The sequence below is a fragment of the Terrapene carolina genome, unplaced genomic scaffold, assembly GCF_002925995.2.
Source record: "Terrapene carolina triunguis isolate 2854851 unplaced genomic scaffold, T_m_triunguis-2.0 Scaffold790, whole genome shotgun sequence".
NCBI lineage: Eukaryota > Metazoa > Chordata > Testudines > Emydidae > Terrapene > Terrapene triunguis.
The window spans coordinates 1193967-1213659 of NW_020665141.1; the positions used below are offsets into that span (position 1 = coordinate 1193967).

A 19693-nucleotide genomic window follows, 5' to 3' on the forward strand; every position below is an offset into this window, starting at 1 on the left:
ATTCTTCACAGTGATATTATTATATGATTATGACATAATTATGATGTATTTTATGCAAGATAAGTCATGTGAGGTGTCATTGGAAAAATTTTTTTTTGCTGAATTGCTTTGCTGAATATGATTATTCTATTTGTTTTGCATGTTGTACGCATGTATCGTTTTTGTATATGAAGTTATGAATATTGACTATGTAACTAGCCTCCCCTCCAAATCAGCACCCCAGTCTTCCCAAGCACACATTTCCCTGTCTCACACTGCTTTTTGGGGAAAAGATATGTATTGTTTGTGAAGAGGCAACTCTTTTCTGAAATTCTCTTGACTTCTTAGACTTCCTTCTCAATCTGAGTTTAGGCCTGAATATGGAAAGAAAACCATGTCTGTCTCATCTCCTGAAAATTGTCTTCTAGAAATGAATGGTCAGTTGTCCACACTTTTTTTTTTTTTTTTTAAAGATCTCTCAACAATCATATACTACTGAACTCCGATTGTGGTAGATGGTATTGCTGGAGTGGTTCATTCTTTCCTCTCAGAGATCCCAAAGGGTAGTATTGGACTCATCTATCTCAAAGGTTCTCCTGTTTTGCAGGGTGCTGCGCTCTCATCCTTCCTGTTCAATATGGGAGGCCACTAGATGAGACTGACGCTCGGGGTGGATAAAAATCAACGATTTAAAAAATAAATAAAATCGGATTTTTAAATTTAAATTGGATTTTTTTGATAAAATGCTTTTTGAGGAAAAACCTATCTAAAGATAGTTTTACCTAAGATACATTATAGCTCAAAGATCTCTCATCATAGAATAGGGATTATAAATTCTAATTCTATAGTATGAGACAATATATTCATGTAACGTTTAAGAAAAGTTTTGTAAATGAGTTCCAATAGTTCATGGATTAGGGACCCAATCTTATGGGGTTCCACGGGCTTCCGTATAGATTATTTAGGTTAATCTTTCTATCTACCCAATGGGACTCAGTGCTCAGTCTAGAAAATACCATCAGAGATGCTTAGTTTTGCAGTTCTCAAACTGTGGATTTGTGTCTTCAGAGGTAACATGCTTGTTAATAACAAAAATGTTTTTAAATAAATAAATTATAGAGGTGAGAAATAACAGACCTCAACCCTATTGTCCCTCTGCAAATTTGTGTACACAGAGTCAATCCCTTACGTCTCTAAAAGTGCAACGTTTCAAAAAGTTCAATGAATAGAAGATTGTTGGGGGCGGAATAGATCTGGACAAGGAGAAGAAGTCTGGAGATAAATGTGAGAAGCGAGGGACATATGCTTGTTTTGTTAAAATATTATATGTTTGCTGTTGAAGAAAAAAATCCAGAATACTTAATGTTGTTGTTTTAGTTAAATAAAACAATTTCAATGTCTGTCTGGTGATGTTCTCCTCCTAATACAGCATGGCAAGAAAATCCTCCAAATACAATTCAACAGGTTAATCATTAGGAGATAGCTCACCTCCCAATGACTTCATAAATATCTGCTTCAATTACCTTTGGTAAATGAAATAACCAAACAATCATTCATTTTCTGATATAGCTGTAAAACTAATCTGAAAAGTTTTAAAAATAAATCACTGTTTAAAAATGTAGAGTGTGTACCTTCTAAAAATGAAACCTACATCTATCTCTGAGTTGTGAAGAATATGTATTAAGGTTATAACAACCAACAAGAATGCACTCTTATGTAGAAAACCATGATTAAATCGAGTCTTTCTGACTAGTGATTTAAATCAACTCCACCCCTCCGACGCTACAATTCTGGCTGCCATGCCAAGTATGCAAATGACACAGCTTTTTGTTACATCCACACGAAAGGTCTCTTGACTCTCCCAGTGCTTGCCAGAAGTTGGGGCTCAAATGAGTTCAAGTTGGTTGATGATCAGCACTACAAAACTGAAATGATACTGATAGGGGGACAATTTGGAGAGGGCAGCAGGGGTGATGTCTGACCCTATGACTAGGTGCGTTAGTTCCACAATACGGGATTGCGTCTAAATCACTGATAATTTCTGGAGTGCAAGATTGCGTAAGTAGCCATGAGCACCTTCTTTCGATCTGTGTGTAGTGTCTTTGTGACCTCAAATCAGTGCACCTTTACATGAGGCTGCTTTTGAAAAAACACTGAGAAATGTCAACCAGTGCAGAATGCAGATGCCTGTTTCCCTCCTGGCTGTCTCCCTGTCGTGAACCGTGATAAATCTCAGTTCTGCAAATCAGTTATGGGTGCAATACAGCTGCTCTCTCTCTCTCCAGAACACTCCAAAATGCAACTCTCTGAGGGGTCTTAAACTATAAATGGGTCACCAGCCATTCTGAATCCCAACCAAGAAATCCTGACACAGAAAGTAACTAGAAACTGCTAAATTCTAAAAGAGCTAAGCCCTCAGAATATACTACCCCAAATGGCCCATCAGAAACCAAGTCTGATTACCTTCAGATTACCCGGCAAAGTTCTCCTATTTATTTGGGGTTTTGAGAGACTGCGATGCATGGGGATTGTAGGGAGTTATTTTGATGAGGATGGAATTTGTTTTAGTTTTTGTTAACATGTTTTAAGGTTATCAGATAAGCAGATTTGAATAAATCAGAAAATAAATATTCTTGAGAAGTGTCATATGACTATTAAAAGAAACAGGATCCAGATCCTATTTCTATTACTTGAGTTGAAACTGCTGCTATCAGTGTTTTCTACAAGTTGCATGCTATATTTTCCTTTGAATATGAATCAACTGAATAAAAATGAAACCTTAAATAGAAAAATCAATATTTTTCACTGGTTTCAAGGGCAACTAAATGCACACACCTGGTCTTTATATATTTACAAAAGCACCAGGTTAATTTGAAGAGAGACAATGCATTATTTTTATGTACATTGGGCAATAAGCCAATAATCATTTATGAAGCCACAATTAAGATTTATGGACAGATTTTTTTGCCTTAATTTTTATTGCCTCTATGTGCTCTCTGGTAACAATAAATATACCCAGAGCAATGCATGCAGTCTCCAATTCTGGCTGATTAAACTGTCACTATAATAAAGTTTAAAATAGAAGAAGCCTTCTGATGCCATAGTTTCCCAAAGAATAAATGTAAACGTGATTTATTTAAATATAAATATTAAGATAAATATTTATCACATGCAGTATTTTCATCTTCTGAGCGCCAATATTAATTAATCTTCTGCACCTTTGTGAGGGCAAGCAGTATCCCCATTCTACAGATAAAAAAACTGAGGCATAAGTTAAATACTTCATCTAAAAACACAAACAGCAACTGTTAAGAGTTGGAAACATACAACAAGTTTTCTAGTCTCTCAGCCCTGTTTCAGCCATGCTGCTCTCATATTTTTCTGAACAGGGCCAGCTCTGGCTTTTTCGCCGCCCCAGGCCAGAGCGCCGGGGGGGAGGGCGGCCAGAGCGCCGGGGGCAGGGCGCCGGGGGGGAGGGCGGCCAGAGCGCCGTGGGGGACTCGGCTCTCCCCCCCCCCCGCGGCCAGAGCGCCGGGGGCAGGGCGCCGGGGGGGGGAGGGCGGCGAGCCCCGGCTTGGGCTCGGCCCTCCCCCTCCCCGGCTTCCAGAGCGCTGCGCCGCCGCCCCCCTCCAGGTGCCGCCCCAAGCACCAGCTTGGGTGCCTGGTGCCTGGAGCTGGCCCTGTTTCTGAAACATTAATCCCTTCTAGAATGTTTGTAGTATATAAAATTATTCTGATAACAAAATGAATTCCTAATGGAATATGACACAATATTTACCTTCATATTAGTCTTAAAAACAGTGCACATTATTTAACCTTTGCTTATTCTTGTCTATAAATGCAATTCTAAAAGTAGTTTTATTTCAGGAAAAAAAATTTCCATTCTAATTGGAACCACTGGCTTCTAGTCTACTAGTAACAAGCTGCTCAAATGAAAGTGTATTGCACACACACTATTTTACTCCAATAACTGTACGGCCTCTAGTGCTAAACATCACAGAATTATAGGGCTAAGGTAGAGGCAAAAGGAGGGACCCTATTGTTAACCAAAAATTATGAACGTGGTGTCAAATGCACTACCTTTCTCTTATTCATTCCGATACACAAAGAGCCAACTTCACTTATGCTAACACAAACCAGATCACTGAATGTGCCAGAATCCAAACCAGGGATTAATTATGAAATGTTTTTTCATCAAGGGAAGGAGAAATATATTATACTAGCTCTGGCTCTCCATGGGATGAAACACTCAATTTGAAATCTAGTGAATTTCAAAATGTAAGGTAGAATTACTTTCAGATCCTACACATGTCTGAGTCCCGCTGGAAACTTTTATGGATTTATAATTATATTTTCCCTCTCCTTTCAAGTGCCTTTTTCTGTCCCTTCTTGCTATGCGAAAGACAGGGGGAAACTGACTACATGCAAAGCACTACCAGAAGCACAAATAAAACTGCAAAAAATGGAGAAAGCTACTTTTCCCTTTAATATTGTAGTTACAATAAACTTAAATGTCAATTGTATCAACAGTAGGTAAAAATTTTCACACAGATGTGTGAACTTTAGGAGGAGGGCTTCCCTTCAATACACACAACTTTGAATCTTTTAGGAATGTTTCATTATTTTACAGTGAAAGTTCAAAGTATAAGTCAATCTGAAAGCGACTGTTTCCAAAAGCTTTATGTAGGAGTAAGACCAACGTTCAGAAAAAATATAGAGCAATCCCCATCTCTCTAAACCATTCCTGTCAGTTCCAGCTTCTCTTAAATAGCACATAGAAAACAAATCCATCTTTCAAGAACGTTAACAGAGCCAGAAAAGCCAAATGGAAGGGGAAAAAAGCCACAATGGAAGGAAACAATTAAGGAGACCTGCTTCTGTTTACCAGCTGCTTTGTAGGTTATGGATGGTTTTTATTACATCTAATTAACAGGAGGTACAGCATGGCCTGATGGGCTGACTGAACATCCACGAAAGGGACAAGTTATCATTTGAATGAAAAACATAAACAATTATATTTTCAGGAAGCACGAATACAAAACTGGCATATTTAAAGACAGCAGAATTTTTTTCAAATACCTTCACCTAATAGTAGCATTGTTGGAGAATCTTCGTTATGATGAACTCAATCTACTTTAAAGCTCCACTTTCTTCTATTTAACTCGCACTAAACTATTCCTCAGGGAATCAATAACAGAATGATGTCAATTTAAGACCTCCAACAAAACTTCCTCTTTGTTGTAGATTTGTATCACTGGCTAAACTAAGAGGAGTCTTTCCCACTGAAATCCAATCCAGAACTTTTCTGGATGCTGTTTCAGACCATACAGAGTTAAAGCAATAACCACAAAGAGCTGGGTTTCAAGGAAGCTGTCAATCGAGAAATAAGCCTTTTCAGAGCTGGATGTTCTTTATAGGGAAAGTGTGTCAGGGAGGTTGGAGTATATTTACATCAAAAAGAGGGGAGAGCATCTGTAGGAGTATTGTTGGCATTTTAAGAATTAGCTACTGTATTGTAGTTTAAGTAATATTTAGTAGTTATGTGAAATCATCTCTAGTATTTGAGATAGACTGTTCATGAAAAAAAATCAACTCTACTAAAGGGATTAGCCTTCAAAAAACAGATGTCGTAACAGGCTTTCTGTGGAAGGCATATATAAAATGGGGATGAAAGAACATACTTAAGTTCTGGTTTTGTAAAATCTTTACTGGGGGCAGGGCCATGTGAGAAAATATGAGTTAACGTTTCAAACAGGTCACAGTTCTTATAGCACATCACATTTGAAAAGCTTCTAACCAATGGGTCTCATAAGTAAGTAAATTTCAAGCATTTCCATTGTGAGCCAAAATTCCTGTTTAACTGTACAAGGCAAAGCAGCAGTCTGACTGAAGCGAAACATTGCTCTGCAGCACACTTACACAGAAAGAGACCGGAAGCTGTTCCGACAAGAATGAAAAGCAAAATGTGTGGTCACCTGTGGATAAATGCATTTTACTGGTTAAATGAGCAACAGAACTATTTTTAAACTACATCATCTTACATGTACAAAATACCACATTAACATAGTGCTAATTCTAAAATTTGCAGCAAAGGCAATCAGCGACCGGTCTCACTCACATTTCTCCTTCGGCTCTATGTATGCTTAAAAGTAATAGTATCTTGTGTAACTTCTAAGGCGCAGAATACCATTATTTATGAAAGACTGATGTTAAGTAAGTTATCCAGTGATAGCCTCTTTTTGGCTAGCTCCACGGCTAAAAAACATGGGGATCCAACACAGTTCATAGCTGCAAGTTACAAACCAAGTAGGAAACGTGGTAAACTATTTCCTCAGTACATATCCACTGCTGTCTTCAGTCTCACTTGACTATAGATATTAACTATACTTTGAGTGAGTGAGTGAGTGAGTGTGTGTGTGTGTGTGTGGGGGGTGAGGGGAGAGGAGGGAGGACATGCTTACACATCAGCTAGTCTTCTGAACCCAGCTCTGTGTCAATAGGCGAGGGGAGACAAGGCACCATCCAGACTCCCACACCCAACTGAACTCGGCTCCTAACTTAGGAGATGGAAGGGAATGAGTAAAAGACAAAGGCTCCATTCCCCTTTGCCCACATTGTGGCAGCTGGTAATAGGGCACTGGAAATCAATTATTCATTTTAAAAATGACAGCTTTGCCAGTGGTATACACCCAACTCTGCACAGGCTAAGAAACCCCATTACTACATTAGCCAGCAATGCCACCTGAGCTCAATAATTTTATGACCAACATGTATAGTTTTGCAAGATATGTTAAAATAAGGGAAAATCCAATCTCATGCTTCACAGCATAAACAATTTCCAGAGAGGTTAGGAAGTAAATTTTGGCCTTTCACCAATGTTTAATACCAAACAACCAGGTAGGTACATTATGGTTTTTAATTTATTTTCCAACTTCCTCGGACACATCCAGAATGACAGATGCTGGAGGCAAGACACCACACTTCATTTACCAACAGCTTGATCAATCCTGTATTCCTCTGAGTTGTGCTTCCACCTGTTCCCATTGCAGGTCCAACAGCACATTATCCATTAGGCTCCTGGGTGCTGCAACCCCTAAAACTTCCTCCCTTCTCCCACCTGGTGCTATTCATGCTTGGGACCATCTCCCTCCATTGCTGGGATCAGATTCAACTATCACCACCAGACCCTTTTATTTCAGACTCCAGCCAGGAGTGCCTGCTGCTAAACCTTGATGTGATTCTTTTGCCTGTCAGTCCTCACAACTGTCCCTGAGTTTGTCTGTTTTCCATGTCCAGTCTTGCACTGGGATACTGCAAGGGTGACAGTCTGCAGTTAATGCAAACCGTTATCCAATCTCTACTCGGTTGGGAGTGGTTGGCTCCCAATCCCTACATTAAAGCAGACAATAGGGGGAGCAGAAACAAACATTTCTGGAAATTACTGTTGGGATCCAGAGCAGTCCCAATTATCACCTTATTCCCATCTGCCATGAAAGTAAGCAGCAGATAGGCAGTCTGAAAGAAGGCAAATTCCAAGTCAGAGCCATTGTCTGTCTTATCTTTCCCCATTACAATATCAACTACCCCACTGGTGTTTCTTTTCATGCCGAAGACTCATTACACTCCAGTTGGGTGAGACAAGACCCATTAGGAGTCGTCTCTTTTTTCAGAAGGTTTTGGCTAGAACATCGTAAGTGGAAATGCAGAGGGTGGAGTTTTGGCAGTCTGAATACTTTGATGACTCAGCCAGCCAGGACCAAGGAAAGTTATGTGAAACCGTAAAATATTTTTATTTGAATAAAGCCTTATGTTGACAGAGAATTTTGCCCATTTCATTCTTCCCTATTTTATATTCTAGTTTAGTGTTCCAAAGACTTTCCTTGTACACAAACAGGTTTTAAAAATAAACGCAACTAGTTTACACTCCCCACTTCATCATGTTTCTAATGCACAGTGTTCTAGGTGTCATACCAGACACAAAACTATTTCAACTCTGCCCCTGCAGTAGTGCCCTGAGTCAGAATCTTAGACTATCTTCTCTAGCCACATCTTCATTTTACCACGGACCACAAAACCTAGAATGCCTTAATCTGAATAGCACAGTGATCAAGTTGCTCCGCAGCCTTTTTTTACAGTCCACACAATACACAGAGAAGAATTTTACAGTGTCCTGATTAGACAAATAGCATACTGAAGCAATCATTCCCAAAACCCTATTAAGAGCCCAAACCTGTAAGGTTCTCATGGCACCCAACATCATTTTGCGGGCAATTATCCAATTGTCAGTACACAGAATTAGTATTACTATAAACAAATTTCATGTGTCATGGATTTAGAACATTAACAAAAAAAGATCAAAGGTTAGTGTGGCAAAGCAGCACGCTTGGGGCCAAACTCTCTCACACAGAAAGATAATACATTTAATAATTACGGAATACAGGTCTGTCTCATCTTACGCAGGGGTTCCGTTCCGCGGTTAGCGCATAAAGCGAAAACCGCGTATAGTCAAAATTACATTGAGTTCAATGGCGGGCGGAATCGACCGCACTACAGGTACAGTATTAAAATTGTTATTTTTCTCTTTTTGTTTTTGCCGACCGCGTAAAGCTGAAATTGCGCATGTTAAATGCGCGTAAGATGCGACAGACCTGTACATCTTTTGAAACTCTACAGGCAAAGAAGGGAAGATGGTAGGTGTCTGTACTGGGGCAAATTAAATATAGTCTGGGTGCCCTGTTTGAATATAGAACTAACTGCTTTCCTGGGTTTATGTTTGTTATTTAAGTAAAGTTCTTGGAAGAGAATATGCATTTAAATCAATTGTGTGCATACTTACAGTAATATATGTAAAAGCAGCAAAGAGTCCTGTGGCACCTTATAGACTAACCGACGTATTGGAGCATGAGCTTTCGTGGGTGAATACCCACTGCGTCGGATGTATCTATAAGTCTATAAGGTGCCACAGGACTCTGCTGCTTTTAAAGATCCAGACTAACATGGCTACCCCTCTGATACTTGAGTAATATATGTCAATATTAATAAAAGGAGTACTGTTCTTTTTGCGGATACAGACTAACACGGCTGCTACTCTGAAAACTGTCAATATTAATAAATACTGATACTCATGGAGCCTAAAAATTAAAATTTGTTTGCTTGTCTAGATGGGGTACTTGCTACGTGTAGTAGTAAGAACTAGATATACAATCAGAAAGAATATCCATTTGTTTATTTTTTTTTGCTGAGCTGCATAATGTCACATTATTGAAAGCACTATCTTGTGTCAAAGTTAACAGGAGTTACGAGACGGAATAGTTGATATAGTATGCATCAAATCAGATACAAGAGCACAGCTTCTCTCTCAACTATAGCAGAAAGGAACCAGCAATAAATGCTAATCAGCATGCTCTTTAAAATGTCAAAGAATGACCAGCTGAGAAATGAGTTTTAAAGACATAAGCCTCCTGAAAATAGATATGAAATTTGCTGTCAAAATTTTGGAGACCACTAAATTCACAGGACATCTTGTGAAAGAAGATTCTGGGAAAGCTTTTTAACAAGCTGCTATGTTAAGCATGAAAAGGAATTCCTTTCAAACAGGAAACAGTTTGCTCACTCCATTGTAACATCCAAGAAACTTTATTGTTAATTCTACTTGTGAGTCCTAACACCTGACCTAGACAGACAGTATCTTGATGAGAAAGCACATGTTTTCTTCTTTCTTCTTACATGTGGGTCATAGAAGTTAGAGGGAAAACTCGTATGCCTTTTTCTGTTGCTATTTTTCTAAAATGGAAATAAAGGAATGTTAATGACTGCCATCTTCTGTCTGCATCTGAGCTGCTTTGGTGACAGAGTAATACTGAAGAATCCATACATTCTTAATTATTTTCTGTACCTTAGAAGCTAGTAGCGACAGGGACATATGCACACAAGGCCCAAGATACCGTGGAGTGCTGACCATGTAGTTTTTTGTGCTTAAAGTTGTTTATAATCTCTTTCTGGATTACAGAGTTTGTATCTAGTTTCCACATAAAATTATGTTAATAAATATTTATGCTTTTAAAAACAACAGTCAAGGAAGCTAGAAGTTAAAGCCTTCATTGTAACATTAACTTATGCGCACTGCACACACTGTAATTGTTGACCTCCTTACAGATATCTCTGGACTTGCATACCTCATCTGCTATCCTTTGTTATCTTATTTGGCCGAATTAGACAGTAAGATCACATTTTCAGTATCTGGACATGTAACTGGCTAACAAGTGTGCTATCAAGGCTCCATGTATTCTGAGGTCAGAGATCCACTCCAGAACTGTGCTCCAGAATCTAGGCTTTCATTAAAAAGATTCAATTTCTAGCCCTTAAAATTGAAGAAAACTTTAAATGTGAATAAATTATAAGATGGAACGTGGTCTTCCAAAATCTTTAGGCAGCCTGGAACAACAGGTCTGAGAGCTGTAAAATGCCCCATTCCTCCACAGGACTTAACTCTGAGACCTACTTATGAAGATTTAAGTGTAACAATTAAGTATTTTACTGATCATATGAGAAGAAACATCCTGAACCATACACTGGAATCACTTCTATTGATCACTTCTGCCAGCTCTGGGGTAAACTGTGAACCACTAAAAACATTGCAAATGGAAAAAAATTTCTTCTAATTGAAACTGATGGGGGAACTATGGATAAACAAAATGCATTTATCAGAGCTGGAATTTTCATGTAAATGGTACTTGCTAAAGTGATATAGACTCTAGAGTGACAGCAAATGGCCAAGTCATCTGTTTTTACATCTCATCTTAAAGAGGACTCCCTCCAGCAGCACACTTGCAGGGATCTAGTGGTTGCCACTTTTTGTATTATGTTTCTGGAGGTAAATTCTTTCATCTCCAAAAACAAACTGACAGTAAGAAATGGATTCAAATTTTATTGGGGAAAAAAAAAAGATTTAGTGAATAAGAGCTGTTCAGTTATTGTTTTTATTCTGTTCAATGTGTCACTCCTTCCATCATTACTGCACACTACTCAAGCTGCACAATGAATGAAATAGAGGTACCGTGGATAAAATAGTATGTGATCCTACCAAAAACTAACAATGTACTGACAAAGAGGCAGAGTTAAAACTGGAAGGGCAATCTTACATTGGCATTTCCTGACTTGAGTGTTTCCTTTCGATCCCTAAAGGTTCTTTTAACAGTTTCTATGTATCACTTTCTACAGTGTTTTTATTTAAGACAAATTATGTGGAATTACTTGCTAGATAGGAGTATGATGCGCTTCCTGGCACAAAACAGTGTGTCAGCATGTACAAGTTTTTTAAACCATTTTATTCTATGGTGAAAATTTATTATGATTTGGTTGAAATTAGAAAGGCACCTCTGCAAATGAGGGACTATATCCCACCAAACTGCAAGTTTCTACCGCCTTCTACTAAGATAGTAAAAATGTTTTTTAAAAGTCTCAAAAATAATTTCATAGTGGCAAAAAAGTTTTTTCCTCCACTCTTTGTACTCAGAGACTGGAACTATATTAGTAAGACATTCGCTGTAAGAGTCACAGGACTCGAACATTCTCCTGCCCTGGTATGAAACAGCCCAACCTGTTTTCTATGAATACTTTCAGGGCATACTGCAGGGCTTAGTTCTTTCATCTGGCCTTTGAAGAGAGGGAGGTGAGCGGATGTGAAGAGTGATCTGTGAGGGTTTTAGTATCTGACCATGTGCTGCTGCTCGGTACAAAGGACGAGCAGATTGCATTGGATTTTGTTTTTTGTAATTGGCAGGGGACTTAGAACCCTTTGTATGGGCACTTTAAATAAAAAAATAATATAAAGACTGGATCTGGCTGTTTTTTTCTGGTTAAGTTTGTCTAGTTCATCAGTTTATAGATACACAAACTCAACTATTCTCCACTTCTACTGGGACAAATCATCCCAGGGGCTTCACAGATAAAATATTTCCAAAACAAAAAATGCCCAACAATTATGCCAGGATCTATGCTCTCTACCAAACATGAGCAGCTGCAGTTATTTTATTTATATATTTACACACACATCCCCTTTCAATACCTGCTCTAGTTACAGGCAATCAACTTCACAACCTGGAGGGCTCTGGCCCATATTTATTTAATAGAAGAAACTATACCTGTTTCAAAGGGGAAAAAGTATAAAAGGTGCGAGAATGAAATTGGAGAAGCAGATTTTTGTTGACCATTATGATGCTGGACTGAACAAACCTCTCCTAAAGTTAGCAGTGACAGAATAAGAAAATGCAGATTTATAGGGTCTGAATAATCACTTTTACTCTTATGCTAATACTTTTAATTGAACACAAAAGAACTAAAAGTCCCTCTTTTACATTATCACAATAACTAATTCAACACAAATGAAAATTAAATCAGAAGAGACTATGCCTAACATTCTAATTTTTCCATCATAATCAGAAACAGCAGCAGTTTTCAGATAAAGTATGGTCTGGTTTAATTATACTGTGCTACCATGATCTTTGACACTGCAATAAGGAATCTTATAAACTGAGATAATGCAGTTAGGATGAAAGCAATAATAATTATACAGCATGATAAGAGATCTAGAAGGGTTTTTGTTTCATTATAAATCATAGTTTAAAACCTTCAGCACAATTTAGAAGCTAAATTGGATCATATTTGAAAGTTTTATTCTTTTAACCTAGAGTATATGTGTTACTGAAAATTGTTTCAACTTTAATTATGCTAGACAGTGATTTTTAACATTTCTGAACACCTAATTAAGAGTCCCCCCCCTCTTCAACCTGGGGGTTATAAACCTTTGGGATCTGTATCCTTGACAAAATTACCAGTCTCTGGACAAATCTGGAAATTCCTGATGTGGAATATATATTTTTTATATTATAGTTGGGAGAATCAGGAAAATAAATTGATGATCCTCATGTTCCTGTGGAAGCACGCACACTAAGTCAATGCCTCATTTGCTGTTTGGCTTCACTAGAACATCCCCTCTTTATACACCTCTACCTCGATATAACGCTGTCCTCGGGAGCCAAAAAATCTTACCGTGTTATAGGTGAAAGCGTGTTATATTGAACTTGCTTTGATCCACCGGAGTGCGCAGCCCCGCCCACCCAGAGCACTGCTTTACCGCGTTATATCCGAATTCGTGTTATATCAGGTGGCGTTATATTGAGGTAGCGGTGTACGTGCTATTCATTTTAAATTTCTTCAGGACCTCCAGAGCTTCTCCTTCCTAAATACAATTTTTTACCTTTTTTGGGTAGACGTATGGCTGTACTGATTTCTGTGCTTTATTACCCCCCACCTTTCAAATCCCTCCCAACTTTTTTTTTTTTTTTTTTGGTTAGGCTTGTTATTAAAAGTCTCCCACTAACTGACAACTTTACAAAAAATTCTTGTAAATACTTGATAATACCCCCTTTTTAGAAGATGTGAAATCAGGCTGGGGTTTTCTTTAGGGACAAAAAAGAAACAGACCCAATAGAGGGAAAGGAATTTTTGCTCAGAAGTGGGGCTAATATTACAGTCCTAATATTCGAAGTATTATTCTTTAGGAGGTTTTTTAAAGACTATTTTTATTCTCTCCATCCATTATTTATCTTTAAGTTACTATGTAATGGTCTTTTCTCCATAAGGGGTGGTGGTGTAAAAGTTTAAGGTTTTGTTTCCCAGAGAGACCCTAATACTTATAAGGTATTGATAATGGGGCTGAGATGTCTGGATAATCTCTACCCAGAGTGAGCACAATTCAGGATACATTTATAGCATTACAAAAAGCACAGCAGCAACACCCCACATGTACACCAGAATTGAATTTCAGGGGGATCTTGAAAAACAAATTTAATACAGTACAACAATTTAAAGAGAAATGATAAATGTGGATGTCTAAACAAAATACATTCTTCTGCGATAGTTAACTTAATATATTCCAATAGTACTAGTCTGGCTCCTTCAGAAAGAGGCTTATATAGCTCAGAGACATGAGATGATACAGTCCTGCAGCAGCAGCACATGCAGAGAGTCACGTAATAGCTGTCAGGGCAAGTACATGAGGTGTCATCCCTCCCTCCTTCTGTTAGTGGTTACAAGAGTCCATGTAGATTGACTATAAGCAGCTAGTCAATGTGAACAAGAGGATGGCCTTGTCTGTGTGCACAGCCAGAGAAGGAAAGGTCTTGAGTACTTTATAACTTTGTCCTGATAAATTAAGGAAGCTGTCAGATGCATCTTTCATTTAGAGATAACAAGCTTCAGATATTTTTCCATTTAGACTTACAGGCTTTAAAGAAAAAGATCTAACATCCTGCCTTTTAAAAAAAAGTGAGGAGGAAGGACCATTTCCATAAAGAAACTTACACTCAGAAATAGCACAATTTGGTATCACAGACGTGCCACAGGAAGTGGGAGAGGGGCACCTTGGGTTTATAGCACAAGACTCTCTATTGTACTGAAAGACGACTCTTCCTATGGATGGTCAACCATCCTGTTACGTGGCTTTCAGCTTCCTCCTGTGTTGTGAATTTCAAGTCACTGAAAGAGTGAAGTGTTTAAACTGAGGCCTGTGCTGGGAATTCAAAACACTTTCAATACAATTAACCAAACAAATACATCATGGCTAGACTCTTAACATCCTGGTTCAATTTGCTGAAGCCTCTATTGTTCTGAAAAATTATGTAATCATGGGAGAAATGTGGGGAACTATCTTGTTAGTTCTTTCAGGTTCTGACAACATTAGGACTAATTGATCAGAAAGCTGAAAATGCAGTAGAAAACCAAATCCAGTGTGTACGTGAAACAATGCAATCTCCAAAAAATAAGCAACATCTGTCACTGTGAACAGTGATATTAAATGAAAGATCCTGAAAGATTCACCTAGGCCCATCCTACACTAGAAAATTAGGTTGGTTTAGCTATGTCACTCAGGGGTGTGAAAAGTCCACCCGAGCGGCATTATTAAGCTGATCCAAGTCCCCATGTAAACAGCGCAAGGTTGACAGAAGAATTCTTCTGTTGACATAACTACTGCCTCTCAGGGAGGTGGATCACCTACCGCAATGGAGAACCTCTCCCATTGGCATAGGTAGTGTCTACAATGAAGCACTATAGCAGAGTGCATTTTAAGTGTAGACAAGCCCATAGAACCTCACTATTTACTTACTAATAATTTACTTTTAAACTCAAAAGTGTTACATTAGCTGTATTTGTCAGATGAAAATCTAGAGTGAACTCTGAATAGCTGGATTATTATTACTCCTTTATCTGAGTTTCAAATGTGTAATATGTATGATAGCTGTTTAAAAGTGCCTTAATGGAAGGTCAGATGCCTCTCTAAAAAACAAAACAAAACATTTGCACTGTGCTGAAAAGTGACTAATTAACTATTCATGCTAGCTAGGTTAGGACTTGTAGCGTGTGTTCCTGTAAGAAAGTACAGCACATGCCAGTTTCATTGCGATCTATGCAGTGAACTGTGGAGCAGTCTGGTTTGTGCCTTTGGCAGATTTTCATGTGTTGTAGTTAAGAGTGTGCAGTATTAAACAACTTTGCAGTTACCTGATATCCTTCGGTTTTCTTCTGACACCACTTCAGCAAGGCATTTCTTTTGGAACCTCCATATTCTCTTGCAAGAGCAGATAAAGGGTCTTTCCTTTCTTCCCTGAGAGTAGAGGAAAAACAGTAAAGTTTTGATATCATGCCACTTTTTGCAATAACTGTTAGGAAAGTGAGTACTCATCCCAGTGAGAAGAATGAGGCTCAAAATGCTGTCTGAAGGAGGAATATACCCAGTTAAGCCTGCAAAATTTTCCCTGTTAAGTGGGATCAAATCAATTGTTCCACTGGCAATCACTGTGCATATTGATCAGACAAAAACACTGACTGTGACTGTATTAAGACCTTTTGGCGTTTTCACCACTGGTGTTAGTCAGTTACCACTTACTTTAGGATTAATTTATTTTAAATTAAAGCCTCCTTTCTAGACCTGTATATACAAACAAGATTTTTTTCTAAGAGTTCATAATATTAAGCTAATGTGCTAGACTACACTACAACCCACCTGAACTATAAGCTAATTTAAACAACTTTAATTTGTGTTTTAAAACAAACTGATGGTATCTCTTTTGCATCTCATGGCTGATTAGGAATGTAACCTTGAAACAGCAAGAAATTTGAATATTAATAGCACTCAGTTACTGCTAACAGACTGTTTGTCCCAAGATCTGGACCTTTCAGTAGGAAGAACATGCTCACTGGTCTACTTTATATGCAGACAATCTTTATTATTTACCTTACTTGTAATGGAATGGTGTCCAATTCCCAATAAGCGCTATTATAGATATAGGCCCATAAGTATCCATAAGTAATGCATAATTTTTGGTATATTTATGAATAAGACAAATAAGGATACCGAAAGCCTTGAAAAATTGAGTTTGCCCATTCACCCAGAAAGAGGGAGGGTTTTTTTGGGGGAAAGGAAATATTCATTTTTTCCTTACGATAAAGGTCAGGAGGGAAAACTGTTCCTGGGCTGGTATGTTTTCATAACAATTTTGAATTATAAATATCAGTTTTATTAGACTAAAAATCACTTTGCTCAAAATAAAAACTGCTACATTAATAGTATTATAACTGAAATTAACATTTCTGTAGTTGCAGTAAGTCTTTCTGTAATAAAGGGTTTCTTATGTAACTAAAAGGGCGAGGTAGAAAAATCATAGAGCAGGTCCTCAAGGAATCCATTTTGAAGCACTTGGAGGAGAGGAAGGTGATCAGGAACAGTCAACATGGATTCACCAAGGGCAAGGGCAAGTCATGCCTGATCAACCTCTTTGCCTTCTATGATAAGATAACTGGCTCTGTGGATATGGGGAAAGCGGTGGATGTGATATATCTTGACTTTAGCAAAGCTTTTGATACTGTCTTCCACAGTATTCTTGTCAGCAAGTTAAAAAAGTATGGATTGGATGAATGGACTATAAAGTGGATAGAAAGCTGGCTAGCTCGTCAGGCTCAACGGCTTGATGTCTAGTTGGCAGCAGGTATCAAGCAGAGTGCCCCAGGGGTTTGTCCTGGGGCCGGTTTTGTTCAACATCTTCATTAATGATCTGGATGACGGGATGGACTGCATCCTCAGCAAGTTTGCAGATGACACTAAGCTGGGGGGAGAGGTAGATATGCAAGAGGGTAGGGATAGGGTCCCAAGTGACCTAGACAAATTGGAGGATTGGGCCAAAAGAAATCTGATGAGGTTCAACAAGGACAAGTGCACTTAGGACGGAAGAATCCCATGTACGGCTACAGGCTGACGACAGACTGGCTAAGCAGCAGTTCTGCAGAAAAGAACCTGGAGATTACAGTGGACGACAAGCTGGATATGAGTCAGCAGTGTGCCCTTGTTGTCAAGAAGGCTAACGGCATATCGTGCTGTATTAGTAGGAGCATTGCCAGCAGATTGAGGGAAGTGATTATTCCCCTCTATTCAGCACTGGTGAGGCCACATCTGGAGTATTGCATCCAGTTTTGGGCCCTCCACTACAGAAAGGATGTGGACAAATTGGAGAGAGTTCAGTGGAGGGCAACAAAAAATGACTAGGGGACTGGGGCACATGATTTATGAGGAGAGGATGAGGGAACTGGGCTTATTTAGTCTGCAGAAGAGAAAAGTGAGGGGGGATTTGATAGCAGCCTTCAACAACCTGAAGGGGGTTTCAAAGAGGATGGAGCTAAGCTGTTCTCAGTGGTGGCAAATGACAGAACAAGGAGCAATGGTCTCAAGTTGCAGTGGGGGAGTTCTAGGTTAGATATTAGGAAAAACTTTTTCACTTGGAAGGTGGTGAAGCACTATAATGGGTTACCTAGGGAGATGGTAGAATCTCCATCCTTAGAGGTTTTTAAGACCTGGCTTGACAAAGCCATGGCTGGGATGATTTAGTTGGGGTTGGTCCTGCTTTGAGCAGGGGGTTGGACTAGATGACCTCCTGAGGTCTCTTCCAACCCTAATTTTCTATGATTCTCTGAGGTGTTATGCATTCTAAGTAGCTTAATGAGCAGAGGTAGGGATATTTCAAAAGATTTTGCAGTTAATCCTAATGTTCCCTATTTGGAAGAAAAATAACGCTATGGCTATCTAGTATTCTGCATGGTAAAGTAGGATTATTTTTAAATAATTCTATGCATATTTAAATAAGATTCTCAGATCCCCACATCAGTACTACAAAAAATTACCCCTTCAGACACCCGCCTTCCAAACACAGCTAGTTCATACTAATTACTTAATACTTGGCTCTGTGTTCTTTAGGACCAGCCATTTCAACCCCAGCAAGAAATAGTGTTCCAGTGGAACTTCTGCAGACATAGGCCTAGTTTACACTAGAATTTTACATCAGTACAGTTACATCTCTCAGTGGTGTGAAGAATCCACATCCCTGAGAGAAGTAGCTATACTGACCTAAATCCCTGGTGTAAACAGCATGAGGTAGATCGACAAATTCTTTCATTGACATAGTATCTACACTGAAGTGCTACAGTAGACAAGCCCCTGAAATGTAACTATTTCGCAAGCATTGCTGGAAAAAAAAAATCTTGAAATCTGAATTTCACAGAATTTCTTTGCATAAGTGCACTGATACCTCAGTACAAATGACTATTCTACATGACTTGACTATCTAATTTAATTCCAGATGCCACGTACTTTGTGTAATAGTTCAATGAACTCTGGCTTCAGATGAAACAAGATTATGTTCCAATGTCAAATTAAATATTTAAGAAAATCAGAGTTTCTTAGAATAGTCAGCGTAATATCAAGTCCTAATGCAAAGTTGTTCAGAACCAGGCAACTCAAATGACAGACATTGGTATTAGAGAGACAAGATGAGTGAGACATATCTTTTATTGGACCAACTTCTGTTGGTGAGAGAGAGACAATCTTTCAAGCTTACACAGAGCTCTTCTTCAGGTTTGGGAAAGGTACTCAGTGTCACAGCTAAATACAAGGTGGAACAGATTGTTTAGCACAAGTAGTTAACACATTTCAAGGGACCATTCAAGGTGAACTGGCCCCTTGAAAAGTGAATGGTGCCTTGAAACGTGTTAGCTACTTATGCTAAACAAGAAAAGAAATAAGTATATTTAGACATAAATGCCAATCTCACAAAGAGTTATACTAAAGAAATCAACTTTCTTATATACACTATTTTAGAACTAAAAGACAAAACAGAATCAGACTCAAATACTGGGTCATATTTAACTGGATAGGCAAACTAAGGAAAAGTGGTCTAGCTGAATTACTGTAAAATGGTTGTACAACTGGCTGAAAGACCATACTCAAAGTGCAGTTATCAGTGGTTCAGTGTCAAACTGGGAGGACATACCTAGTGGAGTCTCACAGGGGTCAGTCCTGGGTCTGGTACTATTCAATATTTTCATTAGTGACTTGGATAAGAGTGGAGAGTATGCTTATAAAACTTGCATATGACACCAAGCTGGGAGGGGTTGCAAGCACTTTAGAAGACAGGATTAGAATTGAAAACAACCTTGACCAATTGGAGAACTGGTCTGAAATCAACAAGATGAAATTCAATAAAGACAAGTGCAAAGTACTTCACTAAGGAAGGAAAAATCAAATGCCCAATTACAAAATGGGGAATAACTGGTGAGGTGGTAGTACTGGGGGGTTACAGTGGATCACAAATTGAATATGAGGCAACAA

The 19693-nt window shown here is 38.6% G+C and overlaps 1 protein-coding gene across 1 annotated transcript in view; it reads right to left on the minus strand.

Moving 5' to 3' along the window:
• Positions 1 to 19693, minus strand: part of SPECC1L (sperm antigen with calponin homology and coiled-coil domains 1 like) — a 103663-nt gene that overhangs the window by 18051 nt on the left and 65919 nt on the right. The window contains exon 13 of the mRNA XM_024197969.1: positions 15541 to 15643. Coding sequence (XP_024053737.1) covers positions 15541 to 15643 — 103 coding nt within the window. The remainder of the gene's footprint in view (positions 1 to 15540; positions 15644 to 19693) is intronic.